The 26,493-nt window shown below is 42.5% G+C and overlaps 1 protein-coding gene across 1 annotated transcript in view; it reads left to right on the forward strand.

Annotated features, from left to right (window-relative positions):
* pou6f2 (POU class 6 homeobox 2) overlaps positions 1 to 26,493 on the forward strand; it is a 75,325-nt gene that overhangs the window by 46,027 nt on the left and 2,805 nt on the right. The window contains exons 6-10 of the mRNA XM_061666552.1: positions 5,224 to 5,230; positions 11,763 to 11,906; positions 17,722 to 17,931; positions 20,383 to 20,536; positions 24,502 to 24,670. Of these exons, the coding sequence (XP_061522536.1) occupies positions 5,224 to 5,230; positions 11,763 to 11,906; positions 17,722 to 17,931; positions 20,383 to 20,536; positions 24,502 to 24,670 (684 nt within the window). The remainder of the gene's footprint in view (positions 1 to 5,223; positions 5,231 to 11,762; positions 11,907 to 17,721; positions 17,932 to 20,382; positions 20,537 to 24,501; positions 24,671 to 26,493) is intronic.

Here is a 26,493-nt window from a genome sequence, read left to right on the forward strand (position 1 = left end):
AAAATACACAAGTATTGTGAATGAATAAATTACAATAATTACAATAATATTAGACCTAAAATAACAAAACAAATGTGAAGAAATACAAATATTGGGGGGAAATAAATACAAAAGTACCATGACAAACGTTACAACACAAAATAAAAATAAATTAGGAATATAATTCCAAATATTAGACCACAAAATGTAAATACATCGGACGAAAAATACACAAATATAAGAAAAAGAAAAATACAAAAAATTCTAAAAACAAATATTAGAAAAAAGACAATGAGAAAATAATGGTAAATATTAGACCCCCAAAAAAACAACACAACTTTTACTTTAAGTGACGCTAAATATGGTAATAATAACCTGTCTGAAATGTTATCACAGTAGCGTGATAAACCTTTTCGTCCCTAGTTCAGAATGAAGTGCGGTTCATAAAAAAATGGCCGATTGTAGAAGAAGCAGACCGATGCAGCTCATGTTCTGCAGGGAGCACAAATGGGCCTTTTGACTTGGCCTGCGAGGAGGGCATAATGCAATAAGGTTGCATTAAAAGCTTGTTTTTATTTGTCTTTTTTTTTTTTACGGCGAGGCTGGCCTGCTCCGCACGCTCGCGTTGCTCGTGTGAGCCCGGTCGGTGCTCTGTCTGCGGTCACTAATGGGCACCAGAAATTACCAGCGGCGGAATGGTACCCCGCGGGGGGACTGGCCTCTTCGGCAGAGCGGAGCACTTAGACAGTGTCTGCGAGAGGAGGGGCTGGAAGGGGGGCCTCGATGTCATAACCCCGACTGATAATTAAAGAAACCCTATTCCTTAGCCGCTGTTAGCTGAGCCCTCGTCTGAGGGCGTCTGACCACTGCCTCTGCGCCAGAAAGTGGAGGACCCTACAACCTGAGTGAAACATCCACGCAGCAAAAGCCAAAAAGTAAGCGCAAAAGTGTAATTTAAAAGAAGGAAGTCGAACATCAAAGCACTCAGAGAGCAAAGCCCACAGAGGTCCAGCCATTCGGAATGTCTTTGCCCGCGCAAAGTTACAAAAAAATTGCCCCCGGCACCAGTTTCACCTATCGACATTCGGTCATAACAGAATGCATGAAAAAGTCTCAAGGACCCATGTCTGAAATTGAACAGGAAGTCGGCCATTTTTGCTTGGAAATGGCTATTTCGGGCGAATTCCATGAAGAATGGGACTGGAAAGTTTGGAAGAAAAAAAAAAAAAACACCAATTGAACTGATCAACATGAGATTGGGTGGGCATGTCTATCATAACCGGACGCAGGAGAAAGTCTCCAAAAGCGACGTTCGGAATTGAACAGGAAGTCAGCCATTTTGGTTTGAAGCAGCCGTTTTGGGCAATTTCCTTGAAAAAGGGTCCTGGAAAGTCAAAATGTGTATATATATATATATATATATATATATATATATAAAATCAGCCTCCAATAACAGTCTCACCCATCAACACAAAATTGGGTGGATATGTCTACGAATGACAAAGTCTCAAAGATCCCTCCCTGCAATTGAATCCTGTTCAATTTGAAAGTATTAAATGAAAAATAGACAAAACATTTGTGACTGCGTGTGTAAAACGTCGAAAGCTCGCTGATGTGAAAAAAGTCTGCATTAACGCAATTTGTAATGTGGAAAAATCCAAAGTCATTCAACAAAAATAACAAATTTTGGAAAAAAAAAATAGGAAAAATAGTCGGAAAAAACAAAAAGAGATGAAAAAACACAAATACCGGATATTAGAAAAAAATCTTATCTCGCAATATTCATAGAACCTTTTTGCTAATATTTTCATTGAACTTGTTTTTCTTGGTTCAGTTCCTATTTCTAAGACCCTTTAAGAGCGGATTAAAGCATGAATTGTCAATTGAAAGGGTGATTAAATCAAGCAGACTTTTTCGAGGGCGAGAAGAAGTTTTTCAGAATCTGGCGACATTATGACATGCTAGAGACAAAGATTAGCACCCAAATTGAATGGGGATACCGACTCATCTGTTCAAAAAAAATTGAACTTTGGCAGGAAGTTGCACACCAACAAACAGAAACATTACGGCGGTGGGTGGTAATAAGATGAATTTAAGTATATACATTCCAGACTCACCTCCTGGTCCCTCCCTGCCTAATCCCTCATTGCAAGTAAATAAAAGTAGTGGAGCTGTCATGGTCAGCTTGCTTTTTCCTCCCTCATCTTTATAATTATTCATATGAAATGTGCTGGCTTTGATGGGCCACACAGTCTTATTTTCTGCTTCAGTCAACAGCGCACATTTGTGTGGCTAAATTGCACGCGCCGGCTTGTTATGTAAGGCAATTTTCTGCCTTCTTAAGACCTCCCCTGCATTAACAGCAGGCGGCCTGCTGAGCTGATGGCCCGCTCATGCTCGAAGGCGACCGCCTCACCCGGCGACAGGTGCACCTCATTTGACTTTTACGGGGGGGTGCTGTTTGTTTGTTCAAAGTCACATTTCATGTTGAATTTGGAGAATATTATATATGTCCGGTTTTATTGACAGGTACTACGGCGTGAGGAATTGAGTCTAAGATGGGAGCGTGCCATCTTCATTTTGATTTAATATGCTGCAAAGACGCAGAGCTGATCCGGAAAATCAATGAATTCGATTGGTGAGGCTCGCTTAATACACGCGTTAGCATAATAGGCGAGTGGCGACTATAAGGGTGAATAATATAAGTAAAAGTGCCACCTGATGGTCTCGATGCCACCCAAATTGAACTCAGTAATTTAGCTGTTCATGCCTTTTTTTTTTTTTTTTTTTTTTTTTTTGCCGTATTATGTATAAAACACACAAACCGGGAGATACTCGGTTTTCATTGGACCGCAACCATATGTGCCTGTTCACTGTCAACTGTTCAACTGCATGTTTAACTAGAAACACAAGTCAAGTCGTGCCCTGCGATTGGCTGGCAACCGGTTCAGGGCGTACCCCGCCTCCTGCCCGATGACAGCTGGCATAGGCTCCAGGGCGCTCGCGACCCTAGTGAGGAGAAGCGGCTCAGAAAATGGATGGATGGACAAGTCAAGTCGCTCGGTTAAGTTACACAGTACATTGTAGTCTTTTTCATCATCCAATGGAAACCAAGTATCTCCCCTAATAATGATGATGTCGTTTTCCCAATGTTTGGAGATACCTGCTTTTGCGATGTCCCAAACTGTCATGATCAACAATGAAGTCTGATTTTACAACGAAAGAAAATACCATTTGACCAACTTACACTCAAAATTTGGTCCCTGATAAAAACGTAAAAAATATATATATATCAAATAAAAGCAAATAAATAAAAAGAAAAATGTCACATTTTTTTCATTGATATCACATCATTTTACAGTCTTGTTACACTTTATTCATCATTTTCAACTAAAAAGATTCACCAACTTTTACTACAAATCTGGTATGACGAGTTGCATATGAAGCTATTCAATTATTAATTTAACACATCGTAAAACTCTTGTAATGTACTGAAAAACAAATCTGGGTTTAAATTTTTATGCATTTTGGGGGTTTTTTGCACGTAAAAAATACAAAAATCGCATAAAATAGAAACGTTTTCATTCTTGCTTTCTAGTACCGTGGACCTGTGAAAATGTATGAATAGATGATGCTACCATATTGCCTTGTAAAAAAAAAAATAATAATAATCATCAAAATAATGCAAATAAGTGGGGGAACGTTCTGGCAAATAGTTTGATTGCTTTTGCGCAAAAAAAGCATAAAAAGAAATATTTACCAAATGAAATCACGACGCTCGCTACCTACATAGTCTTTTGTTCGCTATCATTCAAACAATTAATAAAGACTTTCGGTAACAACTGGAGCACAACATGCGTTTTAAATACAAACTCCAGCTTTTATATGTATATATATATATATATATATATATATATATAATGATACAGTTGAAGATGACACGATTGGCACCTGAGACCGTTCAATGACTGAATGAACCCCTGGTGAATATGTACTTGTACCTTTCATCGAGTGAAAAGATGCAGATTTTGCTCATGTAGACACATATTTTTCTCTCTCAAAAAGCGAAAGGACTATTGGTCACCGTCCTTTATAATAGCATGAGTGTCTGGCGGCAGCTCAGCTGGAGACAAAGGGAGCCAAGATGGACGAGAAAGGAGCTGGGGGGTGGGGGGGGTCGAGGACGGCAAAGAGGCGAGGCAAGATGAAGAGCGTCAGACGGCGACGCTCCGAAAGGCCGTCGCGCTCGGCAGCCGCCGACCTCGGCCGCGACGGCGCTCCTCACCGGAGGCTTCTAACGAAGGCCGATTACCGGCGAGCGGCCGCAGAGAGTGAAAAGGACAGAGAGGAGAGGCTCGGGTAATTGCGGCAGTCGCGGGGCCGTGATGTCGGGGTGCGGTCGGAGGGAAACAGAGATGTCGGCCGACGCTTTGCCGGTAAATTGGGGAGAACGGCGGTAGGAGGCGGACCCCCGGGCTGTAATTACCCCTGTTGAATGAGCCCGTGGAGAGCGGACAGGCCCGGCGGTGCCACCGCGCTCTGACAGCGATCACGGGCGACTTTCAACCAGACGCGGGCGGGTGGGTGTTCTGATGGGACTGATCGATGTCAGGCGCGCACTGCATTACCATTAGTACGTTGGGCGAACAATAAGTCGAATCAGCTTTTAACCACAAACGAGTCGGTGAATTCATTCCTGTGCTAAAGGGTCAAACCAAACTTGAAAGAGTCTTCATTAAAGCACTTTGTGGTGCCTCTTGAAATTGCATTGGGATGGCTTTTGCACACTCAAAAATGTTGGGAACAATTTGGCTCACAGCGACATCCGGGGTTCTTTGAAAATCCGTCCCTCGAAAATCAGTTTCACGTCGCCATTTGACATTTGACATTCGGTAGGTGTGTCCAGAATGAAGAGACCCACAAAAGAAGACTCAAAATGACAAAGAAAGTCTGCCACTTTGATTTGAAGCGAACATTGTAGGTAACGTGAAATTTGGTAGGCCTGGCTGTCGTGAGTAGAACCGCAAAGAAAAGTCTGTGCCCAAAGAGACACCAAAAAGCCGCTATTTTGGTTTGAAGTGGCCGTTTTCGGGCCAAAGTTCATTTGGGTTTCAGGGTTAGCCTTTTTGGAAACTTCAGCCCCCGCAGCCAGCGTCCGTTAACTTTGTGAAATCCGGACGGCGTGTCTATCATGTGTGGACGTGCAAAAAGTCTCAAGAACCCACGGCTGAAACGACACAGGAGGCCTGTTGTTCGGGTTTGATGTGGCCAAACTACGCTCGTGTTGGCCATTTCCTTCCAAGAGCAACTTTTCCTGTAGCTCTTGTGCGACGGACAGAACGGCGGTGCCGAATTGCGAAACCCTTTTTGTGGTTGCCGTCGCGTGCGGGTGGAGCGCGGTGGCGAATTTTGCAAACACAACGTGAAGAGCGAGAAAAAAAGTAACATTAGACAGAAAAAGATAGACATGTAGGAATCGATTTGAAAATACAAAATAACAGACAGAAAGTATGCAAATATCAGAAGAAAATACCAAAATAGCAGACACATTAGCAGTTAAACCTCAAGAGAGCATCAAAAGGAAAGAGCCTGCATTAAATTTGCGACTATAGGGGGGGGGGGAACACATTTTTCAGGGTCGGCAATGTTTGGTATTCGCAGAATACGCAAAAGACAGGTTTTTTTTTGGGGGGTATCCAAAAGGTCACTGTAGTATGCCAAATAGAAATTCATTTCAACTCCAACTTGGGCCAGGGTATGAATCATTTTGCCCATCGTTGCTCGTAATGTCATTTTGAGGCGTAGCGTCAATTTTGATACGCCAAATAATGTTTCCTCGCCCTTCAAGGTCAACGTGGGCTCCTCAAAAAAGGTTTGAAACCGGAGCGATCGATCCAAATACAGATGTGAATGTCATCAATTCATCCGAGGGCCCTCTGACGACTTTACCGTACGTATTTTGGGTGAAATTATCGATCGAGCTCGCCGCCGCGATTCGTCTTTTGGCCGGGAGAGTCGGCCGGTGACACATGACAACTCCTCCGTTTCTCTTCATTACCGCCCGTGTTTTTGGAGCACGCGCGGCGGAGAGTCATCACTTACCTTTATTGTGTTTATCAAGGCGCGCCGCGGCTGACCCTCGATGTATTGAATTGAGAACAGCCAAAGATCACTGGACATTGATTAGCGAGATATTAAAGTCATTCCAATGCTGTTTTTATATGTCAGAGCTCACACAAGACTGAAAAGACATTTCCCGGTCAGCGCGCATCAAGGGGCGGGGGGGATTCTTCAAAGGAAATAAAGGAAATGTTTGATTACATTTTGAATATCGGAAGTCGTCGTTTCGACACGCTGGGCAAGTCTACGAGCATATGCTGCAATCATAGCACGGAAGACTCTTAATCGTCCGAAGAGTTGCCCATATTATGTATGCTTTTATTCACAATTTCAAACACTTCCAGCTGTCTTCATAAAGTGTCTGTGACGAATGAGGAGCTGAATACTTTACAGAGATGATATTGCTACTTTTCACAATTTAAAACCGTTCCCATAGCATGTGGGTGACATGCTTTCGTCAAAACAAAAATGAGACAATATGAGCCATAAATACTGTCGTAGTGGTCCGCTTAAAAGTGGCTGTGGATCTTCGCCCAGCCTCGTTGCCGATCATGGGCGGAGAAACTCGGTCGGAGCCGATTGTTTTTGATTCATTCGTTTTTTTCACTGCAGAATTTGCATTTTCCAAACCAGGCAGATAACAAAAGTTTGACTCGCTTGTTTCATTTCACACGTTTCGACTCAGCGGAGACAAAACTATTTGTATACAAGCCATTAAAAAGTACATTTTCCATAATGTGTTCTCTTTAAATTCTACAACCGTGCGACTGTAGATTTATGGCCGGCGCCCCACCGCGAGGGGCTCTCCAGATATAACGGCGCCAAATATGTCACATGGTCAGCACATCCCCGCCGGATGCTTAATCACCGACGACTCTCGACCGTTTAAGATGCGGCGAGCTGACTAAATATCATCGATCATCCCCCTGGCCATCAAAGACACCCGTAGCGTAAAAGGAGGGAATATACGGCCAAAAAGACTCACAATTATCAACAAATGGGCCAGCCAGGATTTTATGGCACGATTAAAGCCGGGCTTAATTCGGCCGGAAGGTAACGAGCGGCGAGATTGACGGCCGGCGCCCGGCACTCCATCAGCGCTTTATCGTCGCCGCCAACGTTTTCACGACTCTCCCTCCGCCTTCATTTGCATTGCGCCTCATTAGACGCCGCCGTTTCCCCGCGCCTTAATGCTTTTTATTTGATCGGGCATTAACTAGCTGTCACTCAAACGGCTCTGATGACATCACGCCATCTGCAGAAGAACCAGGCATCCGTTTTCGATACCTTGTCCTCAGCGGGGGGGACTGGCCGGGGTTTCGCTCGGCTGATTTTTGGGCGAGCGAAGCGCGGTACGACCTGGACCGGTTGCCAAGTCAATTGCAGGCCACATAGAGATAATGAGCATTTTCTTGTTTTTTTCTTTTTTGGGGGGAAACCAACAACGAAAACACTTATTGGGGGTTTATTCAAGAATTATAATGGGCACCAACGCGCAGACTTTCGCTATTTGCGGTCCCTGTGGCCCGTGAACAGCGGGGGCCCGCTGTATTGGCTTTTTTATATATTTATTTGATTTTTTGATTTTTTTTAATGTGGAAGCAAGCACTAGAACATGCAAATTCCCCAGAAGAGCTGAGATTCAAACCCAGAACTTCTCAACAGCGAGGCATACATGCGAACCTCTCCCCGCACCGCGCTGCCGCCAGACCCGTGATTGTCTTTTTTAGCCCCGGTTCAATATTCGCCTTCCGTCCGGAGGATTGTGGCGGGCTTTCTTTTTCACAAGGTGCGCAGCAGAGGCCCAGCAGTGGGCAACAGATGGCCCCACGGCGGAGGTGTTTGCGAGGGCCTAATGGCATTTTGATGTTTAAGCACGGAAGGGCGCGAGGGGAGAGTCAGCGGAGGCCTGTCGGCGGCCCCGGTGACAGATACGGAGCGTGCGCTCTCGTGTCACACTTGATTACATCAAGTGTGGGGTGCGGAGGGGGGGGAACAGGAAGAGAAGGAGGAAGGGCAAACTTCGATGTCGGGAGGGCCGACTTTGGCCTATCGTCGCAATATTGTTGTTATTACTGTCGTATATACACTGGGGGCCGACGCCATGCACTATACAAGCTCTTCCCACTAACGAGGGACGCTGTGGTCGCACTTGCAAGTGAAAGTTCATTCATTTCAGTCGTTTAAATCAAAAAGTGAAACTCATGTGCAGTGGTGCATCTTGACTTAAGAGTGTCGCAACTTCTGTTTTTTTTTGTTTTTTTTCGAATAACAAGGTGGGGTTTTTTTTCCACGTTCAATCATCGGTTCAAAATGCATCGGCGACCGTGGCTGTCCTTGACGACATGCGAGGACATTGCAATACTTTAAGCTCCTTTCTTTTTCTTCCCACTTCGCTCAAGCGGCGGCATATCTGAAGTACGGCCGCAGCTGGCGAATATTCTCGGAATCAAGTATTCTGCCGATCATCCCAACGATGAATCAAGTGGTCTGGGGAAAATTGATTCGGCATTATTAAACACAATTAGGCCTGCAGGCAATGATGACTTTAATTATTGATTAATCTGTCGATTATATTTTGGGATTCATCGATGAGTCCGATTATTAAAAAAAAAAAAAAATTGTAATAAAATAAAATGTTATTTTCACCCCTTTATTCAAAAAAAAAGGACATTATTTCAAATTGGCAATGCCGAAAATGCAAAAACATAAATTGATTATAATGCAACTGTTTTGGTCCGTAACAAAAATGTTGATCGTTGTTTTCCAAAGCAAAAGCGGATGTTTCCAAATGTCTTATTTTGATTCAGCACAAAGACAATCAGTCTGCTTTCATGGAGGACTCCAGAAATCTAAGAAATTCTAAAGACAAGGTCTCTGACGGATCAATCGATGATCAAAATAGTTGTCGATGATGTTGTTGTTGTTAATTTGATCATCGATCATCATTTTGCCACTGAAAAAGCACAACTCGTGGCGGCATCAGCATCTCTAACCATTTATCTCTTCTGAGCTCAACGCTGAAAGAGGAAAAAAATAACAACAATATACTGCGGTTTCTTTGTGTCAAAACCATTTTAGGTTTCCAGTGGGGGGTCTCCACGTCTGGCCACGGTTAGCAGCGGTGCTACTTTTCCCTCTGTTTCGGAGATTACACGCACCAGGCGAGCCTCCGACTAAAAACAAAGTGCAACCACGCCGCACTTTCGACCGTTTGCAGACCAAACACACGCATTTAGCGTCTCGGAGCCTCCCATATTCGTCTGTATCTTTGCGACGGAGAGGTGTCGAGAAAATGGAGGCTTGAGGTTGGGATAGAAACGTGTCAAGGTAGCGTAAAGAAGCAAGCACAACGCCGGCCCTGTCCGCACGCTGGAAGAAGCGTTGTTTATCTCCTCCAACACATGCAATCAGCGCAAACGCTCGGCCGGGCCTGTCATTTGCTCCCTCCCGCCGAGGAGGCACCGTGGCGGAAAATCACCTGTTTAGGTCTGGAAACGCACGCGCGCGCACACACACACACACACACACGCGTATTCTCGGCGAATAAAGCCAGCCGTGTCTTTTCATCTCGATTTAACACAATGGAAAGGACTGTTATTGAAGATGTTTCCAGTAAAGTCGCTCTTTAATTGGCTGTTAACAAAAAGAGAAAAAGAAATCACATTTAACCTTCGCTCTTCCTGATTTCTTAACTTGGAGAAGATTTGTTTTTTTTTTTTTTTGTACCGCTCACCAGGTACATCAATGAAAGTAACACAAATTTAAAAAGGACAAATTTCCCTCTGTGTGTAGTGAATCTGTATCATACATGTAATATTTGAACCGTCAAACACAGGAATACAAAAACGACAACACTCTCAAGGAGCGACCTGTGACGCTTAGTAGGCCACGCCCCTTAAAGGCACACAGCCAACACGAATACAATAGTACATAGTACATTTTTTTCTTTACATTCTATTTTATTTTGTTTTTATACAATGCATTGCCACAGTACATTATTTATCAAAAGCGTGTAACAAAGAAATCTTGATGTTTTGGGGGGGGTCTGAAATGGCTTTTCCGATGCGTTTCTACGGGAAAATGGATTTCCCACCATAACATTGTCATCACAAGTCATTTGAAATGTGCCAAATATTTTGGGAAGTTTTTCAGTTGACGCAAGCCGACGATCACCTTTCTGAAAATGTCGTCCTGTCCAAAGAAGACATAAAAAGACAATAAAGGAAGGGAAAAAAGTGGATGACTTTCCAGGATATATCCATCATAGCCAATTTGAGGGCGGCCGCCGACATGAAATATGATTTCATAAGACAAATGCGGTGTCATTCTTAATGTGCTTAACCTTTACTGTCAATGAAAAAGTATTGATTTTTTTTTTTCTTTCTCTCTCCATCATTTGATTTGAGAAAGCGTAATAATATACGGCGGTAGGCCTGAGCGAACCCAAGGAGCTCACGTGGTTCAGGTTTGCCGTTTGGCTTCGAATACGCCGTTAGTTCGTCTCCCGTCCCGCCCGAAGCCTCGCTGCCCCCCCCCCCCCGGGGAGGGGAAGAACTTAAGAGCGGTAAAATAGTCACTTATTCACTGCGTAGCGCTACCCTTGGAGCGCCCGCTGAATTTGGGAGCTCGTACCACCACAATAGTAATGTCAAGGAATCCAGGAATATCTGTGTACATATTTACAGCGCCAGAAAATGATGCTAAATTGTAGCTATGCAGATGTAAATGGAATGCAAATGCAAACTACATGAAAAGATACAATAGATATTATAAGTGAATGTGAATGAAAGGCAGCAAGAATATTCAGTCGAAGAAAACATACATATTGTAACTATGAAGCTTTTTAGTGTTTATTATTTTCCAGTTTTAAAAATGTGTTTTGTTGTAAGAAAATTCCAATTTTATTGTAAGGAAATTCCAATTTTATTCTCAGAAAATGATCCTTTTATTCTAAGAAAATGACAAATTATCTCTTAGAATAGCAAGTCCTTTATTATTTTCCAATAAGATTGCAGTTTTATTCTAATTCAATTCCCATTTTATTTGAACAAAATTACAAATTACTTCTTGTACTATTACGTCCTTTATTACCTATTGTTTTCCAATCAAATTTAACTTCTATTCGAAAAGCATGACAAATCATTTCTCGTAATATTAAGTCCTTTATTTTCTAGTAAAACTACAATTCTATTCTAAAATAATTCCAATTTTATTCTAATACAATTCCAATGTTAGTCGACTAAAATACTAATAATGTAATATTATATATATATATATATATATATATATATAATAATTACAAATCATTTCTTCTAATATTTGGTTCTTTATTAGCTATTATTTTCCAATCAAATTAAATTTGTATTTATTATCTTCTAGTAAAACTTGATACTAATAACATTTGTTTTATTGTATGAAAATTACGATTGTATTATAAGAAAAATACAAATGATTTCTTGTAATATTAAATCATTCATTATATACTATTTTCCAATCAATTTACAATCAGAGAAAATGAAAGTCCTAAAATGAAGTCCTTTCTCGAAAAATTAGAATTTTTTTTTTTTTGTTCTTTTTTTTGTGTTGGCTCAAAACAGTTTCTGCAAATGTAAAGCTGTTTTTCCTGTGACGGTAAAACAATGTCGGTCTTGTTCTCCCAGCCGTTGAATCCTCTGGCCAGCCAGGCGGCGGTGGCAGCGGCGACCGCCTGGGGCTCCCTGGCCGCCGGCTCGCAGGTCTTCGGTAACGCCCTGTCCAACCTGCAGGCAGGCGGCGGGCAGCTGGTGACCAACGCGCAAGGGCAGGTGAGTCGCCAGCCCTCCATAACCAAAAGCCCTTCTTCCTTCTGCTCCTTATCTGCACAAAAAACGCTGAGCTGGTCATATTCAAAGGCTTGCTACAGAATTGCTCCATCAGTAGCCGGAGGCTTGAATGATGACGCTTGTCACTGCCGGGCTCCGTCTAATGAATCATCTCATTGCAGGTAACGCGCAGCACATATTAAAGGGAAATGTCGGCGTGCACACTTGACACACTTGACAGCGCACGGACAAGACTGACTGTCCGCAATATGTTGACTTGATGCTGAATGCTGTTAAAAGAGCATTTCAACACTGGAATGACACGCCAATAAAGTGCGAGCATCACCTAAATCAGTCTTTCCCCAACTTTTTTTTTTTTTTTTAATTCAAAACATTTGTATCTCAAATCATCTTTCTCCGTTAAAATGAATAGAAATGCCATTAATCCGTTTCAACCCCCCAAAAAACACCAACAAACATTTTTGTAACTTGTTTCGAACTAAGAATAATAGCACTTGACTGGGTGTGCATCATGATTTCATGCTTTAATTCAATGGGCTTCCTGATGTGTGCTCCGTGGCCACCAGGGGGCAGTTTAATACATACAGACATGCTACATGCAGATTTGCTGCAGTAATATTAGTCACTTTTTGCAAAATATAAGGACTATATTGTTAGTGTAATAGCATACTTGCTCTCTATCTATTTTACTACTTTCTGTCAGAATAGACTTTTTTCGTAGCATTCCGTTTTTCCATGTAATCTTTTAACTTTATATAACACAAAATTGCCACCTTTTTTGGAAGCTGACAAAAAGTTTTTTAAATATGCTAGTAAAATTCAAAATTGTTTCTCATGATATTAAATCTTTGTTCTCATAAAAACACTGTTTAAGTCTCATAAAATTATACATTATTTCTTGTAATGTTACATATTTATTCTCGAACATGCTGACTTTTTCTTATAAAATGACTTTTTATCATAATATCCTCGTACTTTTTTTTTTTTTTTCTTGTTACATTCTGAGGTTATTCTTCCCGCTCCCAAACGTGTTTGGTGGGAGCAATTACGCGGCGAAGTCGCGTTTAACTCTCCGTCCTATCATCATGAAGCGGGCGCGCCAGTACGGGCTTGTCCGTGCTCTTGATGCTAAACGCGGCTAATGAGACAGTATGGACTTTGGTGGCTTCCCAAAGGTGCCCGCAGCTCTGGATCCGCGCGGATGCGGACTTGACGCGCTGTGTGCTTTCGTAGCGTCTTGGCCGGGCTGACAGCGGCTGACATAATCAGGTCACAGAGACGGTCAAAGCCCCGGGCTACAGCCTTTGCTCCCCGACTCATTATTCCCCAGCATTATTCAGTCGGAGGGGACCGCTGAAACATGTCCCGCCACAAAAAAGATCTCGCCGTGTGTACTTGAACGCAGGTTGGAAGTCGAACAAACAAGGAGTTGAAACATAGAAAATAAAGCCGACCCAGGCCAAACCGTCCTCATTTGGATCAGCACCAAACATAAACATCTTTTAACCATTTCTGGCTCACTGCTCCTGTCCTGTTGTTGTGTTGAGGAAGAAAATCTGGGAAAATCTCAGCTTTAACAGGAATTTTGCATGATATATATTTTTTTTCAAATCATAATTTTACACATGCTTAGTGAGGTGGAAAATTTCTGATCTGCACCAAAGCCAAAAACATTTTTTCCATCTCTTTGTTTATTATTTTGAAATATGAGGGGGGGGGGGGCATTTTAGTTATTATTATTATGTTTTTATCTGTACTGTATATAAACAAAAATGGAAACATTTGGACATTCATATTTGTCATGGAATGTTTTAAATATAAAAAATACTATGAAATCAAAGAGTTAATACTTAAATACATTCATCTAGAATTTGCACCTTTATCCAGCTCCACACTCAAATCAAACAGGTTCCTCCATGGCCAAAAGCATTTATCTTAATTTTAATAGTAATATTAAAATTATATTTTATATAATTTAAATATTTTAAAAGTAATATTTAGTCTGGACTATGAAAAAAAGACTTTAAAAAATCTATACAGTATATAAACAGAAATGTAAAAATTTGGACACACGTTTTTCATGGAACATTTTAAATGTAAACAAATTTAATAATGCTTTTTAATTAAATAGTTGAGTGTGTATGTACAGTATGAATATACATGTATTTATTTGAATATATTAATATATTTATTATTATTATTATTATTGCTATTAAATTATTTGGGAGGATCAAAAATTAAAATGTTTGGCAATTTTCTTCCCCATGTTATTTATTTGTATTTTATTTTGGTTTTGCTTGGAAAACCCCAAATCCTATGAGGTTGGGACGTTGTGTTAAACATAAATAAAAATAATACAATGATTTGCAAATCATGTTCAAGCTATATTTAATTGACTAGACATTTAATGTTCAAACTGATAAACATTATTGTTTTTAGCAAATAATCATGAACTTAGAATTTTATGGCTGCAACACGTTCCCAAAAAGCTGGGACAGGCTCATGTTTACCACAGTGTTACATCACCTTTTCTTTTAACAACATTCGATTAACGTTTGGGAACCGAGGACACTAATTGCTGAAGCTTTGTAGGTGGAATTCTTTCCCATTCTTGCTTGATGTACAGTTTCAGCCGTTCAACAGTCCCGGGTCTCCGTTATCGTATTTTACGCTTCATAATGCGCCACCCGTTTTCAATGGGAGACAGGTCTGGACTGCAGGCAGGCCAGTCTTGTACCCGCACTCTTTTACTACGAAGCCACGCTGTTGTAACACGTGCAGAATGTGGTTTGGTATTGTCTTGCTGAAATAAGCAAGGGCGCCCGTGAAAAAGACGTTGCTTGGATGGCAGCATATGTTTCTCCAAAACGTGTATGTACCTTTCAGCATTAATGGTGCCTTCACAGAGGTGTAAGTTACCCATGCCAATGGCACTAACACAGCCCCATACCATCACAGATGCTGGCTTCAGAACTGGGTCCATAACAGTCCGGATGGTACTTTTCCTCTTTAGCCCGGAGGACACGACATCCACAATTTCCCAAAACAATTTGAAACGTGGACTCGTCGAACCACAGAACACTTTTCCACTTTGGATGGCTTTTGCTTTGCATAGTAGAGTTTCAAGTTGCACTTACTGATGTAGCGCCGAACTGTATTTACTGACATTGCTTTTCTGAAGTGTTCCTGAGCGCGTGTGTCGATATCCTTTCCACATTGATGTCGGTTTTTGATGCAGTGCCACCTGAGGGATCGAAGGTCACGGGCATTTCATGTTGGTTTTCGGCCTTGCCGCTTACATGCAATGATTTCTCCAGATTCTCTGAACCTTTTGATGATATTATGGACCGTAGATGATGAAATCCCTAAATTCCTTGCAATTGTACATTGAGGAACATTGTCCTTAAACTGTTCGACTATTTTCTCAAGCACTTGTTCACAAAGAGGTGAACCTCGCCCCATCTTTGCTTGTGTATGACTGAGCAATTCAGGGAAGCTCCTTTTCTACCCAATCATGGCCCCCACCTGTTCCCAATTAGCCTGTTCACCTGTGGGATGTTCCACACAGGTGTTGGATGAGCATTCCTCAACTTTCTCAGTCTTTGTTGCCACCTGTCCCAGCTTTTATTGAACGTGTTGCAGCCATGAAATTCTAAGTTAATGATTATTTCCTAAAAAAAAAAAATAAAGTGTATCAGTTTGAACATTAAATATCTTGTCTTTGTAGTGTATTCAATTAAATATAGGTTGAACATGATTTGCAAATCATTGTATTCTCTTTTGATTTATGTTGAACACAACGTCCCAACTTCATTGGAATTGGGGTTGTATAGAACTATAAATATAAACTGTATATTTGTATTTTTAAGTTGATATATTTATGTTATTAGCCATAGTTACTGTATGTAAATGAAGAAACACTTTTTTGTTTTGGGGATAATAAGGAAATTCACACAATTTGAACATGATTTTCATTCCACCAACATTTTGTACACTGCAAAAAATATATATTTTACTTTATTTTATTGTATTATTTTTAAAAGTACAACGTGGAGTAAGTTCAACTTTTCACGTGAATGTTATTCAGCATAATCCTGGTGACTTTTTTTTTTTTTTTCTTCTCTTTACTAATAAGACATACCGTGATGAAAGCATACAGTTACTGTACATCCTTGGCGGAGGTAGCATCAGTAAAATACATGCAGCACATTGCGATACACGGCTCCATTATTAATGTATTAAGTGACGTTACTTAAATATAAGCTTTATAAACGAGGCCCCCGGAGTGTCATCATAACAATATTCAAAACGAAGCTGTCACCCGCCCGCTCTTTTTATTACGCTTACGGAACAAGCACTTAGCGCCGCGACGACCATGAATAATTGAGCGGAACAAGTCACCCCCGCCGCGCCGGCATGCAAAGCGAGGGGGGCTCGCCCGGGGGGAAGGGGGGCGGCAATAAAATATGCTAAGTGGCAGGGAGAGAACACGAGCCAGAGAGAGATAAATTATCTTCGCCCTAATGCGAAGCAACGTAAGCAAATGAGCCGTGGCGGGGATGGATTACACATCGCCGGCCCGCCTTGCTCCCGACGAGTCCCCCGATTGTGTCAAAGTGGGGGGCGGGCGGGGGGGAGGGGGCGGGGGCAGCATAGAGAGAAGCCATGTGAAGCTACAAGTCATTTTGTGCTCACGGACACAATTATTGGAGTGTATTAAAGTACGTCTTATTTCAATTTTGCTTCATTATAAAGACTTTTAAGAAGGGAATTTTAAGGCATGCACTGAACCAGTTGGAGAGGCCGAAAGCTCTATTGCCGTCAAATTAAACCTAAAACACAAAGAATTGCACATTGTATTTCAAACGATCAAATAGGGCTGGGGGAAAAAATCCAATAACTATAACTTTGCTGGGAGCCAAAAATATTTTTGTTAGGGTTTTTACGGTAGGCTGGAGACATCACGTGACTCTACTGCATCATAGCGAGGTGTTCCAAATATACTGTAGCGCCGTTTTACATCCCCCTGACTCCCTAAAAGCAGGCCTTACACCGAAAGTCAAAAAATAAACTACAAAATCCCAGCACTCAGGAGCCCTTTCTCCCACGTGACTTACTTTTACAGTCCATCCAAATAGCGAACATCCTCGAGTCGTAGTCGTGGAGTGCCACCGGTTTCCGAAGGCGCTTTGCCAATGTGCGATCTGCTCTTCCGCGTAATGACGGGGGAGCGCAAACGTCGCACTGACACTCTCAGATTTGCCCTTCCTGATTACAAGTGCACAGGAGGAAGGAAGGGTGTGTGGGGGGGGGCGATTGGATGACCCGCTGAGGTGGATTAGAAGCACCGGGTCTGGTCTCGCCCCCCCCTCCCCGAGACCCCCTCTTATTGTTTCTTTTCCTCTCAGTAGAGACACACAAAGACACTTAAACACACTCAGACACTCACTGTCACGCATGCACACGTTCATGCTAACACGGTCACTGGTGTGCACCGTCTCACACACACACACACACACGGGTGCACGCGCACACACGCACTCGAACATCCACACAGGTATTCAGTGTTGACCTTTGCAGTGTGCGCCCAGCAGTCCACTCTGGCCTCGCTTGCTTTTGTCTGTACGACTGCCTCAGCAATGTTCTTAAGCCTTCGAAGACATGAATGCGTATGTTTTTCTTTCTTTTTGTGCACGTGTCCTTTTACATGTACACAGGCGCGCGCACGCACGCATTGGAAATATATACGCCTTTCTCCTCGCTATCGTTTATTTTATTTATTTATTTGTGTTTATAGATAATCGGAACGATCCCGCTGATGCCAAACTCAGCAGGGCCCTCCGGCCAATCGGGGGCCGGCAACCCGGCGCTGCAGGTGCCGCCGATTACGCCGCAGCTCCTGACCAACGCTCAAGGCCAGATCATCGCCACGGTGATCGGCAATCAGATCCTGCCCGTCATCAACACCCAGGGAATCACGCTGTCGCCAATCAAGCCCGGACAGCAGGTAAGCGCCAACACGAACACGCAAACGCTAACGTCCGTTGGCTCGTTTTACACGGGGGGAGGCTGCTGGTGTCGTATTGGGTAAAATGGAGGTACTGACTGGCTACGCCACGAACAAACACAGTGCAGCATAGCATCTGGCCGCTTTTGGCAGTAAGTCCAAGTTTCGAGCCTGACTTGAAACCCTCGCCAGGAACACAACGGAAACGTGAATATCAGCGCAGCACAAAAGAACAAAAGCAAATATCGACTTTGAACCGTACTTCAAAACCCTAATGCTGACTTGAAAACAGAATTTGAAACCCTGGCTTGAACTACTTTGAAAACCTAAACCTGACTTTGTAGGCTTACTTTGAAACCCTAACCCCGACTTGAAACCCCTACTTTGAAACCTTGACTCTGATTTTAAACCCCAATTCTGACTCGAAACCCCTACTTTGAAAGCCTAAATATAACCCCACCACTTACTTGAAACCCGAACCCTGACTTCGAACCCACACTTTTGAAACTCTAACCCTTACTTGAAACCCTACTGGCACCTGCCAGTCCTTAGCTGTGGAGAGGAAAAGCCCCGAAAGTTTCCTCCTCCTGTTTGAGGATCCATACGAGTCACACGCTTTTGACAATGTAAACGTTATTGACTGGATTGCCTGCGCAGAATTACACAGTAAAAGTTCCCTAAAGTGCGCAGACGAACGTGTAATTGTGGCCGCCCGCCGCTCGGCCATGAATTATTGCCTTTGTAAATAATATTTACCGCCGGCTCTCCACTTCAAAGCCTCGGTGTACACACGGGAATCATTTACGCTTGTCAGGACTCTGCAGTCTGGAATATTTCCAGTGAAGCTAGATAATTCTCCCGGCCTGTCAGCAGTCCTGACAGTGTGCGCTAGACTCTTGACGCCCCCCCCGCCATCACTACACAGGCATCCCAAACAAACACATGCCACGGAGAAAATAATTAACAGCAAAGGCGGAGAGGCCGGCCCGCCTCTTAAAAAGTGACGACGCACCTGTCTTGATGTTGTAAAAGCATATTGGAAAGGTGCATCAAACATAAAACTACATTGTTATTGTGCCGTCACTGCGTACAGATCATGAATTATGTTTGAATCGAGGACTGCTGGATGTACGCTTATCACATTCTAAATGTCAATGGATTTTCTCTTTCTTGTTTTTTTTCCCCCTCCTTCCATAGAAAGTAAATTAAACCAGTCGAAAGCAAGACGTCGAAAAGGCAGGAATGGTCTAGAATGTGCCTTTGTATGAAACTAAAACGCTTCCTTTGAGCGCTGTTCACTATTGGCATTGATTTTAGCACCAACATTTCGCTATCACGCTAGTGTTCATTTTGCGTTGCGTCACTATTCACGGTCATTTGCCGTTTCAAATGCGCTAACAAGTTTGACATTCTGCCGGAAGCGTACAGCGAGTCACAGAAGAGAAGCGCTTAACTTTGATGTTAGCCTTGTTTTTAGCATTAGCGTAACACGTCCGCAATTGGTGGAAACAATGAATTAATGACTTCCAATCCAGGATTACAATTAGAATTCAGATCGTTTCAAGCTTGATTTTGAATCACGTCATTAGCCGTGCAGTGTACAGGCCGAGGAAACAAGGAACGATTGGTCCAGCCAGACGCGTCATACGACGATCAGATGAAGTTCTGTCATGTCGGAAATTTGAACTAGGATTATATTTTCCAATCTCTGAGGTTTTCCCCTGCCTCGTGTCGATTTCTCTGTCAAACAGATCACGGCGCAACTGATAAGGGAAGAACTTTGCTATGTTGTTTGCAAGGATTTGTTTAGCATTCGCTAAAGACGGCGTCTTGGTTTGTTTTGACAGTCAGCCAAAGTTTGAAACGTACATACATACGATAGTAAAATGTCAGTATTTAACGCAAGCTCTTGTTTAAGGCAACCGATTTCAAATCTCAATGATCGGATGAATTTCTCCCATGTCGGAATTTGAATTGATGTCTTTGTTGCACAGATTAGGCACGAATGATAAGGGGACTGCTTCCTTTGACTCGTTAGCCTCTTTTTGTTAGCAATAGCTTTTTGCAGGAAGGTCGTCGTTGGTTAATTGCTTCGTCGGGATTTAACGCTAGCTCAACTTTATGAATTACACCCAATTCTGACGATTTCAAATCTCACCGTTTGTTCGCCGTGCAGTGTACAGGGCGCAAATGAGAAGCCATTGCTCGCTCCCAACCAGTCGGATGACTTTCTGGCGCGAATAAAGTTTATCTTGAGTTGTTGGTAGGTTCGGATCAAAGTGAGACTGATACAGAAAGGACTTTTTTAGCATTTCAGTCAGTTGCGCCGTTTTTTGTTTTTGTTTTTGTGTGTGTTGACGTTCACGTGATGCGTTTAAAACTAGTTAACTGTTCACCTAACGATCCATGTTGAGCGTTGATTTGCTTTCGTTTTGATTTTTGTTGCCTCAGGCCCAGCAGGGTGCGAACGGGCCGGCCTCCTCCTCGTCCGCCCAGCCCGGCCTGCTCCACCTGGCCCACCGACAGAGCCCCCTGCACCAGCCCTCCTCCTCCTCGTCCACCTCCTCCTCTTCCTCGGCGCTCAGCGTGGGCCAGCTGGTCAGCAGTAAGTATGCACGCAACACAAATACCGCAAAATTAGCAGTGGTGGGGAAAGAATAGAAACCTCCAAATACCATAGGTGTGGATGAGTTGTTTATCTGAAACTGTATCAGTACATTTTTCATGGGTCACGTAGTATTTTTTTAATGATGCCAAACAAAACTTCGAGGGGGGTTACAAGGGAAATTTTAAATAAAAAGTCTCGAGGACATTTTTTTATCTGGTTTTAACAACTGTTGTGACAAAAATAAGTCTATAAAAGTCCCTTCTTTTAACCCTCCTGTTATGCTGCGGGTCAGAATAACTGACCCGCAATTTATAACTCAAGAAAACAAATACTTTCAAATGTAAATATATATATATATATATATCTACTTTAGGAGTACAAAAAAAAAAACAAAGCAGGAGGGCTATGCTGTTTCGATGCTTAATGCAATGTTGATTTTTGCACTTGAGTCCTGTTATCATATATCATTTCCATCACTTATTCGTCAACGTGATTTGGCATGTGGCAAATGAGCCTGCGTTGCATCCTCCAAGGCCATTTTGTCACAGCGTTATAAATTCACCCGCAGCCTGTCGGCACGCGGCTGCCGGCTTTGAAAAACTCTGCCGTATTATTCAGGTAAATTGCATTTGTCAACCGCCGACGCCACGGGATTTAATAACGGCCAAAAGCACGTCGGCATTGATCAACTTGTTGTCGGGAGAAACAAAATGGCCACCCTGCTGTTGTACACTATGAAATTTACTTAGGAATTTTAATTTCTACTGCAGTACTAGTAATAATAATAGTACTTACAATGATGATAATAATTAAAGCCTCCTAAAGGCAATTTAGTAAGAGGAAACTAAATGATTTCAATAGGGTCCTTGCACCATCATAAGGGGGCCCAATTACTGCTACAACTAATAATATAATCATCATCATCATTATTATTATTATTAGTCTCCTAAGGGCAATTTAGTCAGATTAAATGAATCCACTTCTGTTGTGTCCTTGCACCTCCATAATCAGGTCATAATAACAATATACATACTCGTGTGCCTAATATTTGATAATAATGTTTAAATGGGAAATATAGTGCACTTCATATGTGAAAGCAAATCTTGTCTTGGATAAAACAGTGTCAACATGCTTATGAACATACAAATAAATGATAAGAAATCAAACAAACTCATCAACGTTTTAAATATACAAACGCAAATACACGGAAGACTAAATAAGTCATATGAATGAAATGTTGATATTTGAGGCTTTTGTTGATTGCGTCGCTCCCTTCCCAATGTTTTCCGTTTGTCCGAGCAGTGCGGAATGTTCTCCATGAGCTCTTGCAGGTAAACAAGCTTCCACAGGGAACGCCGCGCTCGTCAACATGAAGACGCGAGAGCTCATCCCGCCACGCTTTTCTTTTTCTTCACACTTTGGGAGGACGTCACTCACCACGCACACACGCACACACAAGACAAGATGGCAGCCCCATAGATTTTTGGCTTAAACACGCTTGGAGGATTCCTTTAATAATTGATTGATAATGACCAAGATGAATAATTCACAGGCGCGAACTTTGCTTTGCTAAGCAGGATGCCACAGGGCACCCATCATCCGCAGACGCATTTGTATTATTAGCGCCACAACTTTTGGGGGTTTTCTTGTCGATGCTGTTTGATGTCAGAGATGTGAGATGGGCTCCCATTCAGCAATTCTTTCTGACAATTTGGTGCGGACTCAATGGTGTTTCGTTGCGTTCTTCTTCCAAGCAAGGGCGGACAACCACAAATGCTCATAATATAGAATATTACACACTTTATTGTGTCATATTTTCCCATATATTTAGGAGGACTTGATTGAAGAATGTGGTATTACATGTCGTTTTAATTCAGAAAAGATTACAATTGGAGGAGAAAATGGAAAAAAAAGTTCAACTTGACAGGCAATGAGGTACATCCACTCAGCCACTTGTTTATTAGTTACATAATTTTTTTAATTACTATTTGAGTAAGAATAGGAAAAAAAATATTTCAACAGCGCTTTTCAAAGTACAGATTCAATCTTTTAGAGAAATACTTCAAAAGAAAGCACAATAGCATCATTGTAAAAAAAATAATGAATATATAAATAATAAAAGTAAATACAATGTAAAAAATTACAACATTGAAAGTGTAAGATAACAGGCCATTGAAAGTGTATTTTTATTTCGTATTATAAAATTCTATATATTTATAGATCTATTAATATACATCATTTAATCTAGTGTTATTCATAATATTAAAAATTCAGATTTTTCATTTATATGTATGCAGTGGGCACGGAAAGTTTTTGTTATATTGCGGCCATTTGTTAAAATCATTTAAGTTCATTTTTTTTCCTCATTAATGTACACACAGCACCCCAAAAAAACATAATTGTTGAAATATTTTGCTGATTTATTTAAAAAAAAAAAACAACTGAAATATCACACAGCCGTAAGTATTCAGGCCCTTTGCTGTGACGCTCGTATATTTAACTCGGGTGCTGTCCATTTCGTCTGATCATCCTTGAGATGGTTCTACACCTTCCTTGGAGTCCAGCTGTGTTTGATTATACTGATTGGACTTCATTAGGAAAGCCACACCCCTGTCAATATCAGACCTTACAGCTCGCAGTGCATGTCAGAGCAAATGAGAATCATGTGATCAAAGGAACTGCCCGAAGAGCTCAGAGAGAGAATTGTGGCAAGGCACAGATCAGGCCAAGGGTACCGAAAAAGAATTCTGCTGCACTTAAGGTTCCTAAGAGCACAGTTGGCCTCCATAATCCTGAAATGGAAGACGTTTGGGACGATCGGAACCCTTCCTAGAGCTGGCCGTCCAGCCCAAACTGAGCAATCGGGGGAGAAGAGCCTTGGTGAGAGAGCTAAAGAAGAACCCAAAGATCACTGTGGCTGAGCGCCAGAGATGCAGTCGGGAGATGGGAGAAAGTTCTCGAAAGTCAACCGTCACTGCGGCCCCGCACCAGTCGGGGCTTTATGGCAGAGTGCCCCGACGGAAGCCTCTCCTCAGCGTAAGACACATGAAAGCCCGCGTGGAGTTTGCTAAAAAAAAAAAAAAAAAAAACCTGAAGGACTCCAAGATGGTGAGAAATAAGATTGTCTGGTCTGATGAGACCAAGATAGAAATTGTTGGCCTTAATTCTAAGTGGCATGTGTGGAGAAAAGCAGGCACTGCTCATCACCTGTCCAATACAGTGCCAACAGTGAAGCATGGTGGTGGCAGCATCATGCCGTGGGAGTGTTTTTCATCTGCAGGGACAGGACGACTGGTTGCATTCGAAGGAAAGATGAACGCGGCCAAGTACAGGGATATCCTGGACGAAAACCTTCTCCAGAGTGCTCAGAACCTCAGACTGGGCCAAAGGTTCACCTTCAAAAAAGACAATGACCATAAGCATACAGCTGAAATACCGAAGGAGTGGCTTCAGAACAACTCCGTGACTGTTTTTGAATGGCCCAAACAGAGCCCTGACTTAAACCCAATTGAGCATCTCTGGAAAGACCTGAAAATGGCTGCCCACCAACGTTCACCATCCAACCTGACAACTGGAGAGGATCTGCAAGGAGGAATGGCAGAGGATCCCCAAATCCTGGTGTGAAAAACCTGTTGCATCATTCCCAAAAAGACTCATGGCTGTATTAGCTCAAAAGGGTTCTTCTACTAAATACTGAGCAAAGGGTCTGAATACTTATGGACGTGTGATATTTCAGTTGTTCTTTTTTTAACAAATCTGCAAAAATATGAACAATTCAGTTTTTTTCTGTCAATATGGGGTGCTGTGTGTACATTAATGAGAAAAAAATATGCAATATAAAAGAGTGAAAAACTTAAGGGGGTCTGAATACTTTCCGTACCCACTGTATATGTACGTATGTATACGTACAGTGTTTATAAATGATGAATGTGCTTGTAAATAACTCCATTTGTCCTATGCAGACCCTCAGACGGCCCCCAGCGAGGTGGACGGCGTCAACCTGGAGGAGATCCGCGAGTTCGCCAAAGCCTTCAAGATCCGCCGCCTGTCCCTGGGCCTGACGCAGACCCAGGTGGGCCAGGCCCTCAGCGCCGCCGAGGGCCCCGCGTACAGCCAATCCGCCATCTGCAGGTGAGGAGGCCCAGGCGCGCCGTCTCGCCGCGACGCGTCAGCCCTCCGTGACGGAGTCGCGTGGCCGCCGTCTCCTCGTAATCCTCCGACGTGACGCGCAGAATGCGTGCGGCGCTATTACGCCGAGCACTTAGGAGCATTTAATAATTACTAAGGGGAGGAAGGCCCATCATCCCGTAATAAGATGAAGTGGTGTCAGCCTGAACGCTGCAGGCGGGAGGGAGCGTTTAATGCTCGCCTCGCTTATTCATGAGACGATCGGCGAACCGTCTTCCGCCACGTCCGTGTGGACATCTTTCACTGGGAAAAGTCTGGGTGGTCAGACAGCCACCTACACGTGGGTGCGCAGAAATGTAAGAAAGAAATGTGCTCGTTGAATCCTTTTCCCGCAAAAACCTTTCGCACCGGGAAATGTGGGGGTATTGCAACACCCACGTCGTCACCAGGTGTGGCAAAAAGTGTGGCTGTTAAAACATACCCTCAACTTTTTGACACACCCGTTTGAAATGTGGGTGTTTCAAAAAAAGAAGATCATGTGGGTGTTTTAACCTTTCACGGGGAAAAGTGTCAGGACACCCATATTCCATGTGGGTGCAATTCAAAAGTGTGGATGTTAAACCATTTCAGTGGGAAAAGTGTGGGTGTTGAATCCATTCACACCGGGGAAAATGTGGGTGGGTGTTCGTTTTCATGTTTTTGTTTGTTGTTTTCTTTTTTTTTTTAAATGTGGGCCTTGAACCCTTTCTTTGGGATAATGGGTGTTTCAACACCCAATCTTTTATAGGTCAAAGGTTACAACACAGGGCTTTTTTCGTTCAAAAGCCTTCGTGACACCGCCGGGCATACGGGCGTTTGTCCGATCACCTGTGCTTTATTTACGCGGCGCCACGGGGGGGAACCTTTAAAATTTTCATCGCATCAACATCAAACATCCGATAAAATGTGAAACGCTCCACGCACACGCTCACTCCTCCTCCCGCCGAATGTCAAACAGTCCCGGCATGAAATATTAACAAGCAGGCATAATTGAAATATTTATAATATACATTAAAAGCCATTAGCTCGAAAAATAAACACACGCGCGTATGTGTGTGTGACATGCTGATGTTTTAAGTAGTTATGTTAGCTCTCCTTTGGTTAACAGGGGAGGAGGCTGAACTGACAGATGCAGTCGCATGGATACAGACGTATTGCCTATGAATCATAATTCTGTTTAAAAGTCATAATACATCGTAGCATATTACCACAATCCTTAGTGACTAGCGATGGAATGACATCAGCGCTATTTGGATTGGACGGTTACTCTAATCGTTCGAGGCAACGCTCTGGCGGGGAAAAGTCCGATCTTTCGGAAATGCTAGCATTTGTAACCATTCTCAGCGCAAACAAAAACATTCCAATCTTTGGGAACCAACAGAACGAGGGAGCAACAGAATCGGAAACAACGTCAGATCTTTCGTAACTAATAGAGAGACGTGCTATTACAACTGTTCGGAACACAAATAGAAAGTCAGATCTTTTTAGAAGTTTTAGTACGCGAAAAAAAAATAACGATTTTTCAGAATCATTATAAAGAAGTCCTATCGCACCTGTACAAGATGCCCAAGAAAAAGTCTGAACTTTTTTTTATCTTTCGTAAATAAAGAGAACCACGAGCACACCACGAAAAAACGCAAAGTCTAATCTTTCGGATTTAATAGAGAGATGTGCTAATATTTTGCAATTTTTTCATACGTAATCGAAAGCCGATCTTTCGTCATTAACAAAGAGAACTACTGACACACCCGTTCACAACGTAAATGAAAACAATGTCAGATGTTTTG

Source organism: Phycodurus eques, chromosome 21 (assembly GCF_024500275.1).
Source record: "Phycodurus eques isolate BA_2022a chromosome 21, UOR_Pequ_1.1, whole genome shotgun sequence".
Classification (NCBI taxonomy): Eukaryota; Metazoa; Chordata; class Actinopteri; order Syngnathiformes; family Syngnathidae; genus Phycodurus; species Phycodurus eques.